This window comes from Idiotropiscis lumnitzeri, chromosome 3 (genome assembly GCF_059441095.1).
Source record: "Idiotropiscis lumnitzeri isolate Australia: NSW breed Sydney's pygmy pipehorse chromosome 3, RoL_Ilum_1.0, whole genome shotgun sequence".
In the NCBI taxonomy this organism is placed as follows: domain Eukaryota; kingdom Metazoa; phylum Chordata; class Actinopteri; order Syngnathiformes; family Syngnathidae; genus Idiotropiscis; species Idiotropiscis lumnitzeri.
In genome coordinates this window covers 24,326,911-24,348,276 of record NC_142393.1, presented here as the reverse complement: position 1 = coordinate 24,348,276, position 21,366 = coordinate 24,326,911, and the positions used below count along the sequence as shown (strand labels likewise).

Here is a 21,366-nt window from a genome sequence, read left to right as displayed (position 1 = left end):
GTTGGAGGATGAGAAGTTCCTGAAAAAAGACGGAATAAGTAAGGGCGAACGTGGGTTTTCGGCCGTCCCTTTAATCGTCCCGAACTGGGTCAAGTACCGTGTATATAGAATTCAAATATTTGCACTCGGAGCAGAATAAAATCTCAAAATGCTGTTGCGTGTACTGGCCCTAGAACTGATAGTTCAACTGAGCAAGTGAGTGAGTGAGCAAGTGATGGAGAGAGAGAGAGAGAGAGAGAGAGAGAGAGAGAGCATAAACATGGAAGCAATATGCGCAACTGTGTGAAGAAACAATTGAGAGCCAAAATAATCATCTTAAATTGCATTTGATATGAGCAAAATGTTCAAGTGCAATTTACACAACCGTCTCTACAATGCGACCCCGGTCTGAGCTCATCTGTGAATTTGCTTCGTGTGACAACAAGAGTCTGAGAAAGGTTTCGGTATACTCTGTAACTATAGCTGTGTTCGGCGTTGTTTGGGGGTTAAAAAGCGTCTCTCTGTGTTTTTAATCTGGGCAATACGTTATTTGATAACATGGAGACCTGTGACGGGATTGTATGTCCGATTATTTTTCCAATAAAATCGAATTTGTTCTGATGCATTCATGTCAAATTTAGCTTGTGGTACATTGTATCATTTTAGAAATGTTACAACTTCCACCAGGAAAGTTTGTTCCAACTGTCCCTGTGTGCATTAGCAACAAGCTAGCTTGGTTTAGAGCTAACAGTTAAAACATGACCATAAAAAATCTCAATAAACTGCATCTTAGCAGACACATAATCATGATCAACTACAAAGCAGGCTATGCAATCACAAAAATAATTTGAGCCTTCAAAAATATAGAATATAGAATTGTAACTTTACTTACACTAAGTAAATACAGCAATTGAATCAGTCCTTCAACTTTCTTTATTGACACAAAAATGAGTTCTTGTACTCAAGTAGAGAGTGTGAGTACTCAAGATGACTGAAGTAGAACACTGACGTCTAGCACTTGTGTCACACGTGGGCTGAATCACACAACGGTCCCAAACGGCCACGCCGTGCCGAATGTCAACACGACAACAGCCGCTCAGCAGCCCTGATGGCCACACGTCTGTTTGCCCACCAAGAACGGCGACTCCTTCAGAAGGGTCAATATTTAGGAAGCTGCCACAAGCATCTCCTTCCGACAGCTACTGCACAACAGCACTTGCTCGTGCACGTGATAATACAATGACAAATCGTTGATGAGGGGTTGTGGGGGACAATACAGATACATGGTGCAGAGATACGATTATTGATGAATAAAATTGACTCCTTTATCAATTGCGTCTTAAACAATGATGTACTTCTAGTATGGTGCACAAAACATCGCCGATAGACTCGTGTTAAAAGCCTGTCTTGCGCAGTAGGTCCTCCTGCAATACACAAAATTTGAGTACTATAGGGCGTTGAATTGTACCACCCCCAGCCAATAACGTTGAAACGGAATTACTAACTAACTCACTCATGCCAAGAAGTGTGTTTTCATGTTTTTTTTTGTTTTTTTAAATACCGTAACACAAACAGTGATGCAATATATGGAGCCAGACTCTCAAGCATATATTCTTTATCCTCTGTGAAAAACAACTAATATTACTGCATCTTAAAAAGTTGCATAATGTAGTTGTGTAACTCTGCTTCGATTGTGTCCATATGGCTATATTATACTGCCTCCGGTGGCCAAGGTGAGTAGACACAAGGAGCGGCACAATGAATTCAGCAGATGCACAAACTTTACATTCTATGGAATTAAGTTGTTGATATGTTTTTATTACGTACAGTCCAATACAGTGGCCCCCAAATACTGATAGTTTGGCAATAGAGGATATATAGATAGCTTTTTCAAATCAGATATTAAAATTTTTTTGGGGTGGAAAAAAATTATTTATTTTTTGCAATTGAATGGGTGAAAATTATTCGAGGGTTTTAGCTATTTGCAGGCGGGACCCGTCACATTTTTTAAGGTTTGAGCTACATAGTTGGTCATGTGACCTTACTTTTTCTGGGAGCTAAATGCAATTTATGACCAAAAATAAAAGTAATGGATTTTCTGGTGATATTTGGAAATCAAGCTCTCCATATTTTTGTCTCTCCCAATCCAAATGTACAACGCGGCAGCAATTAGTCCAACGCATGAATGTGAGCTCTCCAAGCATTTGTACAGTCCCACGAAAGAGGATTAGAAAGTACAATAATCTCATGTTTTGCACAAATTGCATCTAACCGAGCACCTCCTCCTCTCAAGTGCAACTGAAGCAATCGTGCAACCCATCTCTGTTGTGCTCTGCAGTGAAGCGCTCGTTGGTCGGCTCACTTGGCGCTTTTAAGGCCAGCGTGCAATCAAATCTCATCGTGACAGATATTAGAAGATTATCACTGAGCACCTCGTGGCCAAGACGAACATTCGCGTCCAGTCTTTGACCGGCGTCCGGTCTCAGCTCATGGGCCTTCGCCCCTCGGGCCGGCTGAGCGTCGGGATGTACCGCCACGACGGGACGCCGCGTTTCTCTGCCTCAGGTAAACGCAAAAGAGATCGCAGGTTGGGGCTTTGGTGGGCTTTGGTGGGGGGAGTGGAGGAGGGGGGGTTGTCGAGGAACACAACCCTATTTGTGTTTGTAAGTGCAAAAAATGGAATAACAGGATAGAAATAGAGATAGTTGCATCTTAAACCAATTAATTTGTCACTAAACGAATTGATCATGTTTCAGCCAACGAACATGTGGCTTGGGAGGGTCTCGCCACACGGTGGCAGCAGAGTCTTCATTTTAAGTGCGTTGCCTGTTGCACACTTTGTCTCCTGTAGTTATGTTGCTAAGTCAGAGGTGGCAAATTTGCTCAAACCCTTTACTGAAGTAGAAAAAGTGAGTGTTAAAAAAATATTCAGGTATAAAATAAATGTACTCATTCAACTCCTTAAGTAAAAAAGATAAAAGAGCTGATTCATCTTCTTAAGTAATAGTTGAAAAAAGTACAAACTGCAATATACTTATAGGAAATTAAAAAGATAACGTTAATGAATGCTAAATACACTAAATAAAAATGCAACTAATAAAAGTTAATTAAATATTCAAACCCTGTGAAGTACTCACACTGCACTAAAGCAGTGCAGATACTAGTGTAAACAATAAAATATTGGGTGAAAGGAGAAGCACTGATTCAACTCCTTTACTTGAGCAAACATGAAAAAAACCTCTAAAATATACTGAAGTAAAAAAAAAGGAAAAATTTAAAATTAATTTGTGCTAGAATTTTAAATAAAATAATTGTTTAAAAAACATTTCCAAGAAAGTACTCACCTTTGTGGTACTAGAATGTGGACCTTGTATAGGATGACGCCCACAGGGTGGGAGCCCTGGCCAGCCAACCGAGGGGGGGGGGCATCCACAGACCCTCCATGATGACTATGAGAGCTTGTCAGGAACATACAGCCAGTGAAAATAGTCATTTATAGAATTAGCAGCATTGTATTTGTTGAAATCTAAAACTAGTTCAATCCAAAACTTCTTAACAGGTCAAGTTACATTTTAACATGTGACCTCTTCTTCAAAATGTCTTGAAACAATCCTGTGCACAAGTAAAAAAAACAGTTCTGGTATAATTGGTAGGTTTGTTTAAAAACAGAGAGAATAAGAGAAAAACATTTTGGGATGCAGTGTACACACTCCTTAAATTCGACCAACAAGCTCTCATTTCACTATGGTAACTTCCTGATAAATACAACTGAATCTCTCTCTCTCACAAACACACACACACACACACACACACACACGCACACGCACACACTACAAAAACACGTTTTTCAGTATGTCACATGAGTGCATTCTGTATATTATGAGCATCGGTCAGCAGAAAGTGATGGAGAATTTCATTAGTGTGTGTTTTAGTAGTGTGAGTATTTTAAAAGTGTATATCAGCGTTTCAGAAATGTGTGTGAGAGTTTCAATGGTGTGTGAGAGATGTTCAGTTGTTAGTGTGTGAGTATTTCAGTTGTGAGTTTGAAAGCGTCTTACTAGTGTGTATGATAGGTAAACCAGAATATTGTCTCTCAACTTCTTCCACCTTGCTTTTTAAAGAGAAGAGATAACGCAAATAATGAGCACTTGGTGCAGATGTTAGACCAAATTCATGGCCACAAGAATTTTGTGCGCATGTTGTGAATAATGTGGCCATAGTTTGAGTTACTGTGCCAGGAGCCCCATAGGTTAGTCTACGTGACTTTTGCGTCCTTGTGGAGCAAATGGCGGTGGAAGCCATCTGTGCATCGACGGTCCCAACGATCTCGTTCGGAGACGAGTCGCTGACATGGTCGGGCCACAAATGTACGTGAATCCTCAGCAAAACAGTTAATGATTGCAGGGCCTTATCGCACGCCGTGATTGATTTACGTCTTGCGTGGCTCTCCGTGTTTATTGACGCAATTGTTGACTTATTTGGTGCATGGAGGTGACTTTTTGACGTGAAGTGACACGCAGGCGTTTTTGACAAAGATATGCTGAAGAGCCACCGTCAGGATCGGCAAATCGTATTTGTTGAAATTTGACACGTCCAGAAAGCCGAGAGGGAAAAAAAAACCTGTCTTTTCCCAAGTGCACACCTCTTTCATTTTTTATCAGAGCTTTTTATCATCTTGTAATATGGCGCGATACTAGCCGACTAAATAGGCCCTTGTGGTTTATGATTAGCCTGAAACCAAATAGATGTCACGAGAAAAAACAATCTGAGCACTCCACTTAGGTTTGATTCCGTGACAAGACATATTTATCGTTATCCTTGAACGACAAATGTCAAGAGGAGACGGGTTCGGATTAGGATAATGACCATGATAAGACTTCTTCTGGATTTTGTCGTCCTGTCGACGTCTTGTAGCGCAGACGAACCAACTCTGCGCTTTGTGTGCCAGCAGGCCTCTGAGCAGATCATTGCAGACAGAAAACGAATTTTTGCCTAGGGCTGCAAATAACGATTTTTAATTGTTTTGTCAATTAATTGATGAAACGGGGGGGGGGATAATTTCTGTGCCTAGGCTCATAAACAGAAGATTATTTCATATTGACAGTGCAGAAAATGCACAACCATAAATTAATTAAGATTCACTTACTGGTTTGGTCTGTAACGTAATTGAATCGGCAAAAATGTTGCTCATCGATGTTTGAAAATGTGAATGAATTCAACAGTTTCAACAATCCAGTTTACATGGATCACAATTGGGAGAATATTTGCTGTTAAGAGGATGAAATTACGAGGATTTGGACAAATTTAAATTAAACGACCTCTGAACATTTAGACAATAATGAAAATAATTCAGCATTAATTTGATAATGAAACAGCTGTCGATTAATCGTTGCACTTCCAAGTGTGTCAAACAAAACGCGTGAACTTGTTTTCTTTTGCAATTTGGATTTCTTTTCATTTTGGTTGAAGATTTGTATGAAATTGATAATTTTCTTCCCTGTTTACAGAAATTATTAGCAATTTTGTCGCTTCTTAACGTAAATTGAATTATATTTGGTTGTCACTGTTTTCCATGACTTCGGAACTCAAGTTGTTATTGAAAACGTACATAATAACAACTAGGGATGTCACAATCACATTTCTTTGCATTTGAATCTGGGTCGTTTGATTTTGAGGATGTGCCAAACTGAGGATACTGAAGCCAGATCTGATATTTCAGCTATGCCGGACAAAGAAAAAGACTGCATAAGAATTGTTACAACTGTTTCAATTTTTTTTTATTGTTCTAAATGTAATCCAACATGTCCCCCCCCATTTTTATCATGCGGATGTGCTTTCCTGTCTTTTTCATGGCACCTCAAAAACACGAAACATTATCTTGTATAAGATAAATCTAAGTCTTTGCTGTTCCATTTATCAATATTTTTGTACCTAAATATCAGTTTGTAGCTTGACATGTTTATCAATTGAATTCTAAATTAGAAGTTTATGCTCTTGCAATATTAAAATGAATGTTTTCTTTTTTTTTTTTTTTGTCACTCAAAATGTGCGTCAGCAGCACCGATGTGTGACAGTTGGTGTCAATATTTCATGAGCTAATCAACCCCCAGTAGGTAAGAAAAGTTGCTGAACAAAGCAGACCACTTAAAGCCTTAAAGCTAGGTGACGAATTGCGAGCATGTGTGGTGTCCACTGTATATATTTTTGATTATTAATTGAATTGATTTCTTGGTCATTATCCTAATCAGAAGAAGACATTGTGTTTTTAGTGGATCATTAAAGTTTGCCTTCAATTTCATGATCACCAGATCAACTCAAATAGACATTTTATTTGAAAGTACGCTTCAAGCAATTATCTTTTTTTTTTTCAAAATACTTACACAAATGCAATAATATTTATTTTTTATATATAGATAGGGGATAAAATAAATCATATGCAATATTACCCTCACTTTAGATCAAAATTCTTTGTGGCTTCTGGGTTTTTTTTTGTTTGTTTTTGGCTTGTAAATATGATTTTTTTTCTCCCACCCCACCCGGTCAGCCAGTGTGGCTTGCATAAGCGTTGTTATTTGCAGATAGTTATCTGTTGACACGGTCGCTGCCACGACACTCCATGCACTCACCTATCTGCTCCATCTACTGCATGACAGCAGAGCAGCAGCCTCCTTTCTGCTGTAGCCAGCACATTGTCTGTCTCCTCTCCTCTCCTCTCGCTTTGCTCTTATCAACGCTCACAAACAAACGGCTCCTGTGCCGCGAGCAGAAGAAAATAAGTCCCAAGTTCCCCGTACTTCCTTTTCGTCACCGCCAGCCGGCCAGCTGGTCGGCTGGCCGGCTGGCCGGCTCCTGTATTTTGGGTGCTAACATGCGGCCGGCTTGCTTGCTGCCTTTCAGATGGGACGCGTGGCAATGAAATGCAGTCATTGAGGAGAAGCTACAAATAGGCAGCGCTTGCAACTGGAGTTTGCTCAGCGGTCGGAGATTCCTATTCAGAATAGATAGACAGGACTTTGTTCACAAACTGGAGTTTGAAGTCTGAAAGGGGAGACTCGCGCATGTGTTACATCAGGCCTCGGCGGTCCTTTGACTTTTGGCCCCCGGGGCAGGGGTTTGGGTGACTAATTATAAGACAGCGTTTTGTGGCCCTTCGCACTTCAACATGGCAGCCTCCCATTCGCCACTGCTGTCAGACGACAAAGTGCACAACACACACGCAGCTCATTAGCACTCGTTTTGTTCTCAGCACGGGACTTGTGTCCTAAGCCTAAGCAGTACCCCAAAAAGGGATCAACTTTGGATATCCCCGGTTCAAATGTTGAAAGGTTGTGGCAAAACTAAAACTTTAGAGGTTGACCTGTATCGCAGATTTTCACGAATAGCAAGTGGTTCTAGAACAAATCCCCTTCAATGAAGAATTGACACCTTAGTAGAGTTGTCCTGATCCGATCACATGATATTCAATTGATTGGTATTGTCTGGAAAAGATCAGATTTGCTCATTTTCCGAATTTCTAAAGCTCACAAATTGACCCCCCCCCAAAAAATTTTGCTGAACAGCAAAAGCATTGTTTTAGTTGCACAATGTAAGACTGTTTTTTTTTTTTTTTTAATATTGTTCTTGTAAGAGTGACAGTAACAATGCCACACAAGTTAACCGTCATCCGCATTTTGTGGACGCCTTTGTCACCATAAATAAGCTTTTGCACTCTTTAAAGCAAATGAAGAAAATTGAATTAGCATTTTCCAAAAACATGTTGCAAAGCAGGACATATCATTTGGCAAATAGACAACGGTAAACACATTTTGGCATTGAACATGCCAAAAATATCACTTATATAAAAATTCTCATATCTGTCGAATCAAAATGAGCTCAGGACTTGGTCTGGGTAGATATTTAACATCCCTCCACCGTACGTTGACGTGCGAGTGCCACATAAGGACGAGGGGGATTGGACAATGACGACATGGGAGAATTTCAGGCTTGTTCGCCGTATCAGAAACCTCAGAACAGTTTGTCAGTTCATGATTAAGAAAGCTATAACCGTGGAGATTATATTTTATAGTCCTCTACAGTATATGACTCTTTCTTAAGGAGTTCACAGAAAACTTCGATGGGAGCAGCGATACAAACCTTTTAATGGCAGGCAAGATAAGATTTACTCAGGTGGTGACTCATGTACAGGAAAGCTGATTCGGCCTCCGCCTAGCCAACAACCCCCTCACCGCCCCCCCACTTACACCCCCCCTGCTTTGAAATAATCAGCGCACTTCTTGAGCAAATAAGAGCATTGCAGAAGAGCAAATCGAACATGTTGTAAGAAGAGATGACCTCTGTCCATACATGCAAAAACAGTTTGGTTGTGTTTTTGTGCGAAAGAATCTATCGACGTACACCGTCTCAAACTTCCACCACAATCCAGAACTTGATGCCGGCCAAACCTCCAACTGGGACACATTCAAATCTAAATTTACCATTTGGATGAAATATATTTGAATGAACAGACTTTGCCATCATAAAATCTCGATTCACTGCTTTAGTCTTTGTGGTGTTTGTTTAAAAAAAAACATGAAACAGTTTTTTTTTTTTTTTTAATCAGGCCTCAAAAATCCACCCTAATAAATACATTCATGAAAAAAAACCAATTATGGCTGAAGTTTATGAGCGCTGCGCTTTTCATTAATAATTTATTTTTTTCTGTTTAAGTGTAGATTTTAGTGCAAGTGATGCCATTTGAAATGTGTTGTAGTTTTTGAAACGTCAAATTGAAGTACCCCTCGCAATTTCGTCCAGTATGAGCTCATTAGCGGAATTATTATTATTATTATTATTTTTTTGACTGAAACTGGTCACTCAATCACAGGAAAACTTGCACAAGTCGCAGATGAAACAGAAGCGTCAAAGTGATACGTTGAAAAATAACCACGCGATACTGTTTTACGCTCACTTGAAGGCATTTGTTGACCAGATCTTCTAATGACAATATGTTTTTACATACCTGGCCAATAAAGATTATTGAGATTTTTGTGTTGTCCTCCAAGTTGGAACTTCAAGATACCGCCGTAATCTTAGATTTATTTATTTTTAAATTAGGGTGGAGTTTCACCTGAGTTAATCACCGCATTGTAATGTAGCCTTCCGCCTCGTGGCATTCAGTAGATTTTAATCACCTCACTTTGTGATTGGATTAGTGGGTTGTGGGGGGGTTGTCAAAATCCAATCATTGAGCACTTCATCTCAGACTGAGAATGTTTACTGTTTAGCATTATGAGTTGAGGAAAAAAAAATACTTTTACGAGGCCTCAATGTAGCCGAGTGCACAGTTAACAAGTTCAAGCTTCCCTGGAGGTTTACTGCTCGCTGAACTCCAGATCGTTGACCTGCTGCTGTGTACTGGCACTTTCTCTTCAAATACAAAACTACTGTTTGCTGTGTCACATGCGCCACGAGGCCATCGTGCACAAAAAGAACAAAAAAACTGGCTTGATTCTCAAATATCCATAGATGGACTGGACAAGGCAATTAATTACAGGATTCACAAGCCAAACATATAGAAAATGTTTTTTTAATTGTTTATAATTAAATGAACGCTTGCTCTATAGATTGACGACATACAGAAAAATCAAAATGCCGTGGTATCTGTAGTAACTAATGACAATATTAAAAAAAAAATTGAATATAATACCAAGTACAGTACTTCTGTGTTGTGTAACATATTTAGTGGATTCCAATACAGTATATTAGCAAGTTATTACAATGCAAGTGGAAACTTTAATCAAGTGTAGTCCAGTTAATGAATGATGAGCAGCATATTGATTGTTTATGCATATATTCACATGAGGCCAGGCCATGAGAAATCTCCCCCCAAAGAAATCCGACCATAATGATGACAATCATGACGAACATTTTTTTAGGTCGTTTTTCAGCTCGTCACAAAGACATTTTAACAACAAAATAAAAACAAATTTTTATTTTGCTGTCCACATTTACTTGTGAAGTGCAATATAATAATATAATATAATGACTAATCAATAAACTTTGAATTTATTTTCAGTGAATGAAAATATTTTTGAAGTGATCTTGGTCTTACATTGTGATGTGTAAATGGATATAGTTTCAAAAAGTTTCATTCTGGAAATGGTCTAGTTTGTTCTTTTTTTTCGGCATAAGAGCCAAGTTGTTTTGTCACCAGTCAGAGTTTGTTCTTCATTGTTGAACAGAACAGAATATGAGTTTATTACAATAGTTACAGCTCAATAAAAAGCAGTTTTGCAGCCCAAACTGAGGCTGCATATCTAAGCAGACCAAATTATGCCGTAGCTGTTTGAATATATCACTTCGAAAACTCACTTTCACCAATTCTTTTTGTATTTTTGTAAGCCAAGACAAAACTGAAGCAAAATGAAAATAGGACCATAAGGGGATTTCATGCTTAACATTCACTGCTATCGACGAGTATACTTGTCTTTTACGTTTTTTCAACGGTACTGGGTAGGTACATTTCAAACTTGGAAACGTCTTTATGATGTACAACCAACAATAGATGACATCAATGCCTCGTTTTAGAAATGAGATTAGCAGCATACTTTGTGAGTCCACAGAGTGAAACGTATGCATTTAATGCAAGCTTCATTTATTCTACTGTTGATCAGAAAAGAACGCAAAAAGGAAGAACCAAACTTTATTTTTTCTTGGTCAAAGGAGAGTGTATTTAATTCGGTAAATTGGTTCATAATCATTGATCACAATATCTGCGATTCTTGAAAATGTGAATACATTTTGCTGTGTATGTAATCCAACTTAAAAAAAAGTTTTATTGTCATTCACAAAATTTACAGAGCATAATGAACTCACTGCTCTTAATTGACGGAGACAGGCGCTCTTGGCTGGAGTCAATCCGATAAAGTAACTAACTCAGCTCCTGTGTGCGTGTGTTTTTTTTTTTTTTGTGTGTGCTGACCAGTAACAAACCTGTTGTGCATCATTTCAAAAACAATAAAGACTTAGGCCTGTTCATTATGCGGGTATTAACTCCGAGTTAGTGGCAAAGTAGCTGTGGAAAATGATGGACCGAAGTGACCGCGTCCCTCGGTCCCCCTTCGGTGGATGCCGGATGGACGCGTGTGACACATGAGGCCGGCGTATAAAAACGATGTACTAAGCTATTCTCCTCTCGTGGGGGAATTGTTGAACCATTGCTGATGACAAGAGGATGGAAGATATCAAAGTTGTGCTATCTCTTCAGAGCGAGAGCGAGCGAGAGAGAGAGAGAGAGAGAGAGAGAACAGTGATTCACCATTTGAAGAGGTTAGTTAACCATCAACCAGCGACAGCCAGCCCGCCTCTCGGCTGGTTAGCGGCACGAGGGAAGGAGGCCAGCTCATGTCAGTCTCCTGTCAGATCCTCGTCAAGTTTGGGAGCTCCTCCACGTCTGGGTGGAGCCAGTGGGCCAAAAGAGGGAGGGGGGGGGGGGGGGGTGAAAAGAAGAAGGAGCAGGGTGGTGGGGGGGGGCACATTAGCTTCTGGGACGAGTCTTTCCATCACACCGCCAGGTAGTGGACAATCGCTTTGGCAGACATGGACATGGCAGACTACAGCGAGGCCCTGGACCCAGCGTACACCACGCTGGAGTTTGAAAACATGCATGTGCTGGCTATGGGCGCAGGTGAGCGGAACTTTCTCAAACTTTGACGAGACCTCAAGGGTCACCTGCCTGAATTTAGCGGCTGCACGGATGCTGTTGCTTTGATTTCATGCAGCAGCTTGAGTGCGTTCCTGTTAAATGCTCTGTTACCCAAGTCCATAATCATTACTTTTTTTTTTTTTTCACCCCACTTGCTTTTTATACTTTAAGTGCTTCCACCTTATTCAAACGTGCACTCTCCCATGACGCCTGGCTGCGATCGTGACAGTGAAGAAGCTGGAACTCTTTTCCCAGGAGTCCTTTTTCATGCCAGGCCTGTTCGCCTGCTTCAATCAATAGACGTGTCATGGTATCGTGTGATTGATTGAGCCAGTCAGGAGACTGCAGGAAAACTGTCGCCACTGATCAGATTAAAGCCAACCTACATTCATGATGTTCTGTAGACCAACAGTGGGAAGTGACCAAAAAATACCTCAATACTCGACATATTTCTTTGACTTGGACTCCCCTACATTTGAAAACTTATATGCGAACGTTCTACAGCCACGGATTATAACACAACATAATTTAAAAAAAACAACAACAAAAAAAAAAACCACGTTAATGCAGTACAGTAATGTCAAGCGAGGTTACAATCTTGATTAATTGGGTTCTTGGGGTTAGAGAAGCACGATACTCCCCGTCAATGGCCTTCTTGATTGATGTTGCCTTTACAAAAGTGATTTGTTGCAAATGTGTTTGCGTCCCGTGCCAGTCGAAAAAGCACCAGCTTCTAGATTTCAAAATTCTCCATCTGATCTGAAAAATATATTTTCCGGGTTGTTATCAAGCTTGCATTTTTTTGTTTGTTAGTTCACAAATGTTTGCCAAGTTGTGTAAACATGTTGTTTAGATAAAAGTTAAGGCAATGCGAGTTTGCTCTTAATTGACTAGTCAGCATGTAACGTGATTTATTTTTTTTTTTTACAGGTATCTGCACTTTTTCTTAATTAGGTGTGAGTGCTGCGCCAAGTTATCAAAATAGGTCTGCACTGTTTTGCTCTGAATCAGCACTGAATCTTTTGTTATTGAACAAGTATCTGCACTTCTACTTAGTCCCAGGGTGTGAAGACTTTTGCCACTTCTGCTTTTGACTCCCAGACTCTTGTTGTGTGATCTATTCAAGGAGGGGGAAACGATCACCACAGGTGTTCTTGATCATTTTGATCAGATTTATAAGCACTGTCTTTGTAGCTGTCATTCACACTTAGGTCACAGAAATGTACGTGAACAAAGCAGGAATTTATTAAATAGATGATTGAATCTCTTAATAGGAAAGCTTCTTTAAGTCAAAATGATGACTAAAGCAAGTGGTGATGGGGGTCAATGAAAATATTGTAATGCCCTCATATGTGGGCAAGGACAGCTCTCTGTTTTGCATGGACGACTGCTCATGACGACATTTACTGCACGCATGAAATTCCACCTGAATTCCCAGTTCATTCGCATATATTTCCAAAACGCCCCTCCATAATTTCCTCTGGTGAGTTATAGGAAGCATTTTGGAAACGTACTGGATACTTTACAATCCTATCTGTGTGTGAACTTGAGCGTGGTCGCCCCCGTGTTTCCTCAGATTCCTCGCCGGCTGAGAGCACCAACATGAGCGCCGCGGGCCACTTGACGGCGAGCAGCCTGTGCGCCATCTGCGGGGACAGAGCCACGGGCAAGCACTACGGCGCGTCCAGCTGCGACGGCTGCAAAGGCTTCTTTCGACGCAGCGTCCGCAAAAACCACATGTACTCGTGCAGGTGGGATTCCAAGAGGGAACAATACGTGTTGGGTGTCTTTGCTGACTGAGTGACAGCACAAAATGTATCCTGTGTAGGTTCAACAGGCAATGTATCGTGGACAAAGACAAGAGAAATCAATGCAGATACTGCAGACTGAAGAAGTGCTTCAGGGCTGGCATGAAGAAAGAAGGTACGAGAATCCAGAGTGAATGTCACTCGAGTGACAGCGCTGAGCTCGGGGTGTGTCGCAACACCTCAAGAGGAGTTGTTTGTTAATGATCACTCCACGGGGCGATGAAGTCTCGGAGCAGCTTATGCTGAGCAAACACCTCCCAGCAATAATAGCCATATACTGATAAACATGACAGCCTTGGAAGTCTTATTTTTCTTTGGAAATGCCTCAACGGCCTCTCTTTGAGGGGCAGAAAGTTTTGAGTTTTACTGCCCATGTGACTTAATACAAACGCTAGCTCGTCAAAATGATCAAAAAAACAAAGCGAAACACGATATACAGCACGCAACTGTGCACATTGTGACATGTAACATGATCAAAACATGGAACAAAAAAAAATAAATAAAAAATAAAATACATCATACTCACCAGAGATGATGATCATTAAATGTAATGATGTGCACTTGGCTTGTCTAATTTAGCTTTCTGTGACCAACCAATCAGAGGAGGGAAGAATGCTGACGTCGTCATGTTAGGCAATTTCATGTCGGAATGGTTAAAGAAACTTTCCAATTACTAATACAAGTGAAGTTACTTGGGCCAGCACGACTGATTCAGATTAGTCATGGCTGAAATTTCACTGGACAAAAAAAAGGGAAAAAAAAGAACTCAGTTTCATTAAACATACACTTGAGATGTGAGTGTCTTGACTTTTTTAGTTTTTTTCAAATACAAGCCACCACCCGTTAAACAATAAAGAAGTACAATGCAGTAGGCTCACATTTTCAATGCTTGCACCGAATGTACAGCACAAACGTAAATCCATGTGTTTTAAATAGAGCAATACAGTGAGCAAAATTTTTTTTGCAGGGAAAAAAGTTGGCATTCAACTCATGATTATTTTAATAATTGATTAATCTGTCAATTATTATTTTTTTAATTTGATGAATCACATAAATGTTTTTTTAGATCCATCCCCTAATTCAAAATCAGGATATTTTCGCAAATTGCAAATGCTGAAAAGTTCATAAACATAGACTGATTATAATTCAGTTTCTGGTTTTGTCCAAAACATCCGGAAAAATATGGCAAATAGCATACTTTTTGACAATGTTTTTCCAGTGTAAGAGCAGATGTTTGCAAATGTCTCATTTTGATTCAAAACAAAGATCAAATCTGTCGGCTTTCATGGAAGTCAACAGCAATCTGTAAATATTTGCTGTTGAGGGGCTGAAATTTGCGATTACCCAATCAATTAGTTTACTCGATTATCAAAACAGTTGGTGATTAGTGTAATAAAAAATTTATTATATGTTGCACCAAAAAAAAATGTAAAAAAATGTGTTTTGGTCTTTTATTGGGAGGGACTGGATTGGATTAATTGCATTTCCATTCATTTCAATGGGGAAAGATGATTTGAGATACAAGTTTGTTTATGCAACCAATTAAACTAATCTCTCGACAACACTGTATAAGAATGTAAGTTGTGAATGTAGCTCAGTTGTTCTTGTGGTGTTCCGGCCAGCATAGAGGACCTTACTGGCCTTACTGGTTTGCGGCGCCTTTCAGCATGCGTAACACATATGAATGTGTGCAGCTGTGCAGAACGAAAGAGACCGAATCAGCACCAGAAGATCCAGCTACGAAGACAGCAGTTTACCCTCCATCAACGCACTCATCCAAGCAGACGTGCTGTCAAGACAGGTACAGATCTTGTTCTCCGTCTAAATTAATGACCATGAATGAGCGAGTCTTGCAAAACGCTGCCCCGTTCAGATCAGCTCCCCGGCACCCATCCTGAACGGCGACATCCGCACCAAAAAGATCGCCACCATCACCGACGTGTGCGAGTCCATGAAACAGCAGCTGCTGGTGCTGGTGGAGTGGGCCAAGTACATCCCGGCCTTCTGTGACCTGCCCCTGGATGACCAGGTAAGACTCAGACACAGTGTACATAGTTGTATAGACACTCTGGTCATTCATCAACCAGCCTACTGCAGAGACAACATCCATCCACAAGACACACGTCCACCCAAATAAGTTCTTTCTAAACATGCGCTGAAAGAAATCAAGCTAAATGATTAAAACCTGCAGTGAGAAGGAGGAGTGTTTCTCATCACCGGTAAGTGTGCACGCTCCATGCAGAGTGGTTAATGTATTTTAATCCTCAGTTACAATATGATGAGCCGGTTTTAAAGTTGCATCCTTCTTTGAGGAAAAAGTGCTGAATCATTAACAGTGGGATCACCAGCTCTTGTAACTCATTTGCTGATGTTGTATTCGGAGGGCATCTGTTTTCCTCACAGCATCCAAAGGACAGAATTACGGAACCCCAAAAGTGACACTGCCACAATATAGATATAAGATGAACATAGAATGCTAATTTGGTATAATGTGTCAAAATAGAAAAGAATATGATATTGTCATTCCTGGACTGCTGGTGAATGCCTGGATGGGACTTAAAGACAAATTTGGTCTATCATGATGGCACTCTGTCAGACTGCTGCCATAAAATCTTGGTTGGAACACGATCAACACTACTACAATGTCACCATATCGCGTCTTTTCCGATCATTGAGCTAATCTGCTGTCTTCAAATCGAGCAGACTGCTGTCAACACTACCGTATGTAACCGCCACAAGTGCGGCAATGACAACAACCATGTTGCCAACGGCGACCAAGACGCGGCGCCGTTGCAAATCAAGGTGCTTTGTCGCAGGGTCCTCGTTGATTTCCCCCCCCAAAAATCAAATGTTCGACTTTTTATTTTTGTGTCATCGGGCTTCTCCGAGGCAAAATCGTTTATCGTGGTGTATGTCCCACTGCAAGGAGTTAAAATATTTTGGGCCTGATCTGGAAAACTGTTTGCGATAGCCAATTTGGCCAAAAATGGGGTAACATTCTTGTCCTGTGATCCAGACGTAATAAATTGAACATTTAAAAAAAAAAATCACTGGCAACACCTTTCGTGCTTGTTATATTAAATTAGCATCCTTCTTTCAGGTGGCATTGCTTCGAGCACATGCCGGAGAACACCTGTTGCTCGGTGCTGCAAAGCGGTCCATGCTCTACAAAGATATTCTCCTATTAGGTAAAACCAGCACCTCAATGACGTATTTGTCCGTTGTGCTTCTACTTAAGAGTCCAACCCTGTTTTGAAAATGATCTGACATGAATCTTGCGGTTGTTGTGGTCATAGTAAGAGTTGCTCGTGTTGCAGGAAATGATCACATCATTCCCAGGAACTGCACCGAGCTGGAGGTGGGCCGGGTTGCTGTGAGGATTCTGGATGAGCTGGTGCTTCCCTTCCAGGAGCTTCAAATCGATGACAACGAATATGCCTGCTTGAAGGCCATTGTTTTCTTTGATCCAGGTACTGAAGACCTTATCAACCACTCATGTTCGTAAACAAAAGGCACTATGGTACTTTGGGTGGCAGAAAGTGAGAACATCATAATGGCTCGCATTGTTTTTCACTATTTCAGTTTTCCTGATTTTTTTTGGGGTGGGATGTCTAAAACAGGGCCCAGTGATGCACTTGGGCCCTGCCACAAGACTCCCCACCAGTTTACCTATTGAAATGGAAATTAGGCTTGTGTTTCTTCTCTCTTGGAAGCAATTTACCTCATGTAACATCTTCAAGCTACACCGTTAGGGAAGACGGCTGAAATCATCATTCAGAAAAATTCCCTGGTAATTACATGGCTTGTGTTTGCCGACAGATGCAAAAGGTCTGAGTGACCCTGGAAAGATCAAACGGATGCGATACCAAGTGCAGGTCAGCCTGGAGGACTACATCAACGACCGGCAATATGACTCCCGCGGACGTTTCGGGGAGCTCCTCCTCTTGCTGCCAACCCTGCAGAGCATCACCTGGCAGATGATTGAACAAATCCAGTTCGTGAAACTTTTCGGCATGGCCAAAATTGACAATCTTCTACAGGAGATGCTTCTCGGAGGTGCGTTGTTAGTGGTTGAAGTACTGGACTTCCTAGTGGATTGTCTGATGTGTAGTATAATGGAAACGAAAACAAAAAGTGCCATTCAATAAAATAATGTGATATTGTGACAGAGAGCAAATTCAAAACAGTTTTTGGAAGTCAAGATTGATCAAGCTGCAAATGTTAACCTTTCATGAGTAAGATGCTTGGGCTTGTCTGACCATAAAACTTTTCTCCAGAAGGCCTCAGTCAAAGGTCACGTAAAAGTAGTGCTGACAACGATTACATTGTTTAACTAATTTAAAAAAATAAAAAATCCGTAATTAATTGTGATTAATCAAATTTTTCAACTAATATTTTTTGTGAAGCTTGTAACTTATATTTACTTGAATAATATATTTCAATGAATGTAATAAAATCACCAAATGTGTATTTAATATCAAAGGGTGTTCTAAAAGCTTTCTTTGATCCTTGAATACGATCTAAACAGAGTCATCTTTTCAGGCGTATCCATTTAGATCTGCCCAGCAGTGTTGGTTTAGGCCCAGTGGTAACTTGAGCCAGGTGTTTTGTTCGGAGATGATGTGCTAAAGATGTCCAGCGAATAAGTATTTGGAAAGCATGCAACTAATTTTTGAAGTAAACAAAATTGAGTTGAAATATTTAATATTTAATATTTAATATTTAATATTTAATATTTAATATTGAATATTTAATATTTAATATTTAATATTTAATATTTAATATTTAATATTTAATATTTAATATTTAATATTTAATATTTAATATTTTTAATTTAAAAAATAATCTTGAGTGTTTATGCTTTAATTTTGACAGCCCTACTAAAAAGTCACTCAAAATTGGCGAAGAATTGATCCTTCCCAAGACTAAGACAGCGTTGTTGTTACCCTTGTTATAGTGTTGGCGCTGATAATAAAGGTACACAAAAAAAACAACAACAAAAAACAGTGGATTAACAGTGCGTTAATTGTCGCAGCCCAATACCTCAACCTCCCTCCTCATTGTTGAAAGATTGTCGGTCTGCGAAGGGTATGGAATTTTATGAACCCGTCTGCGTTGGGGATCACTGTCGGAGACTCTGAACATGGAAAAACTTGATGTGGTTGACGGTAATGGGGCGGCCACGAGAACGTAGTATGATCGTAGCAAACAATAAATAAATGCGACTGGCAACAAAATCAACTTTTTTCTGTGTTGATGCTACAGAGCAAACTTTGACATCTCAAAGGCATCTTTACTTTCAATTCAGTAAATTGATGCTTTAATGAGCGTGATGTGACACATTCTGCAGCCGTTTACGACGCGTGTGCTTTTGTCTCCCAGGCTCTGCCAATGAAGCGCCACATGCACCTCATTCTCTTCACCCTCACCTGGTTCAGGAGCACCTCAGCAGCAACGTCATCGTGGCCAGCAACATGCCGACGCCCATCCATAATGGACAAATCTGTATGTATGAATAAATAAATTAATTAAAAACAGAAATTAGAGGAGCAACATGACAAGATTTTCAAAAAATGAAAAAATATCGAATCCGGTTGGGTGGACCACTTTTGTTTCATTTGAAAGCCCTTCTCCAACAGGCTGACAAGCTTCTGTTTAAAATATCCACCATTAAGCGTGTGGGCCAAAATTCCGAGGGGCCGCGAAGTTGTCGAGTCAAATCGATGGCGATGTTTCAAATGGCGCCACTTGCGCTAAAAACTCGACTCCAACAGTGCAAATGGAAAAATTACTTGAGAGAAGAGCAGTGTGAGCGGTAGAATAGGATGTGTAACTTATTATTATTGGTTATGAAGGCTCTTAGCATCGTTTCATTCCAAATCCCCCCCCCCCAAAAGAAATCGGAACATTTTAACCAGGCAGATTTAGATTTAATGCAACTTGTTGAACTTGTTGATAGTGATGTGACAACACAGAATTTTAAATTCTACATCAATCACAGCAGCAGTGTGGGAGCAACGGCCCGCCAAATTTGGACATTTTCAGCAAACGGGCGCGGTTGCCTACCTCTAAACTCTTATATCTCAAAATCTACTGGGCCAATCTTCGCAAAACAAATATTGTTGGAACAGGAGTTTTGCATTTAGAAGATGAGTGCATATATTACTAACTTGACCTTTTGACCTGTAATTTGACCTTGAAATAGACCTTGAGAAGCATGTGACCTTAAAATGTTTCATGAAATAATCTTTCACATGTTCACTAAATTATATAACAGTTTCAGAGATGTATTTTTTGTTTAGCAGCAATAAGGAGTCAAAACTCTCAGTGACTATTCAACTTTCACTGAGGGAAGTGCACCACCAGACCAGTGACTTGTGGCGGCCGCAGGTCGTGCGTCATCAGAACAAGAAAGGGAAAGGTTTTGGTGTGTCTCTAAGGTGACTTAGTGGTCCGGAGACTAGTTCCTGTAGTCGCAAGACGACTCTGGGAATGAGTCTATAGAGGAATATGAAGTGTTCATTACAGTTTTATTTTTTCTTTTTGAAAATCCTACGAGGATGGTTGCCACTTGTCACATTGCTAATATGAGCAAATAGCATAGTTTGACATTTCTCTGACAGCTGGATTTTGATGAATCTAAACGTGCCGCAGTTGAATATAATTGTTTGTCTCTCCCAACTCTGTGCAGCCTTGTCGTGTTTGTAGCTGAAAGGAATTGGCAGAATAAGCCTTTGAATTCTTCATGCAAACTAATCTGGCTTACTTGGTCAAAGAAAACTTCTGTTATTCTTTCTTAACATGTTTAATGCGCTGAGAAATTTCACAAAAGTGCTTGTTCTTTATCTGGAAACAGTGTTGTCTTGAGACATTTTCTACCGCAGAGGAGCAAATATATAAAATTGCATATAAGAAATGTATATTAGAAATGATATGATTCTATCAATAGGTTTTTCACACTCTCTTTCTAACTGGCTGCTGTTGCTTTGTGTTCCACTCTCCAGCCACTCCGGAAACCCCGATACCGTCTCCGCCTACAGCGTCCAGCTCAGAACATTACAAAATAGCTCAAGGAGTCATAGCCACTGTCCCCAAGCAGCCAACCTCCATCCCTCAGCCGACCATTACCAAGCAAGAGGCCATCTAATGATCCTTATTTGAATGGTTGGGTCTTTTTTTTTTTCTACTTTTCCAAAAAAAGACTAAACAAAAAAAACAGTTTTAAAGCTGTCCACACTAGCCAAGTGCCTTGAAAGTAATAACATGATTCTATTATGAGTCTACAACAGAAACTGCGGTTTAATACCAGAAAAAAGAAGAAGAGTCGTTGTGTAGGATTGATATTTCAAACATTGTTTAGTTGTGTAAATAGTTTCTCGATGACCAACGTGGCCTTTTTTTTTGCATGTCCTCAGTGTGCGTTGAAAAAAAAAAAAAAAATCATGGTCGACATGGCAATGGGACCATGTAAGTATTTCATTAATGTTACAGGGCTTTGCATTCTGTTTTGTGTTTTGTTTGTGTTTTTATATTTCAAGTTCTTTGATGGTAAAAAAAAATGCTGTCAAGTCACGAATGCATTTCATCATCGCTAAAGACAAAAAAAACACTGCGTATGAGATATTTCTTATCTCGCCAGCCAGACTAAAACATCTGTTTGATTAACTAGAAAGAAGTCATGTGTTCAAAACGACTTTTACAGAAGAAGGCACACTGATTAGGTTCTCCAGTTTTATTTTGAATATGCATATTTTGTGTTAAATACTTACACGGCATGTTAGAATCCATAATAAATTCAAGTGTGCCTTGTAACGTGTCCTGCCTTAAAAGTGGGCAGCTCTTTTGCCGTACAATGTGAAGATGAACTAATAAATCAAGGTCTATTTTTACATTGCA

General features: G+C 40.0%; 1 protein-coding gene and 1 long non-coding RNA gene across 3 annotated transcripts in view; one reads left to right on the top strand and one right to left on the bottom strand.

Annotated features, from left to right (window-relative positions):
* Positions 1-6,761, bottom strand: part of LOC148340549 (uncharacterized) — a 14,257-nt gene extending 7,496 nt beyond the window's left edge. The window contains exons 1-2 of the long non-coding RNA XR_015842504.1: positions 6,606-6,761; positions 3,324-3,437 (exon numbers count right to left, since the gene is read on the bottom strand). This is a non-coding gene — a long non-coding RNA (uncharacterized LOC148340549). The remainder of the gene's footprint in view (positions 1-3,323; positions 3,438-6,605) is intronic.
* hnf4a (hepatocyte nuclear factor 4, alpha) overlaps positions 1-21,366 on the top strand; it is a 25,537-nt gene extending 4,171 nt beyond the window's left edge. Inside the window, exons 1-10 of one of the 2 annotated variants that reach the window (XM_088290105.1) lie at positions 11,502-11,644; positions 13,239-13,413; positions 13,491-13,585; positions 15,165-15,271; positions 15,344-15,499; positions 16,571-16,658; positions 16,788-16,940; positions 17,290-17,526; positions 18,853-18,975; positions 20,475-21,366. In XM_088290105.1, the coding sequence (XP_088146231.1) occupies positions 11,557-11,644; positions 13,239-13,413; positions 13,491-13,585; positions 15,165-15,271; positions 15,344-15,499; positions 16,571-16,658; positions 16,788-16,940; positions 17,290-17,526; positions 18,853-18,975; positions 20,475-20,617 (1,365 nt within the window). In that variant the 5' untranslated portion in view covers positions 11,502-11,556 and the 3' untranslated portion in view covers positions 20,618-21,366. Of the gene's footprint in view, positions 1-11,501; positions 11,645-13,238; positions 13,414-13,490; positions 13,586-15,164; positions 15,272-15,343; positions 15,500-16,570; positions 16,659-16,787; positions 16,941-17,289; positions 17,527-18,852; positions 18,976-20,474 lie in introns of those variants that run through there. The other variant, XM_088290106.1, reaches the window with a different exon arrangement.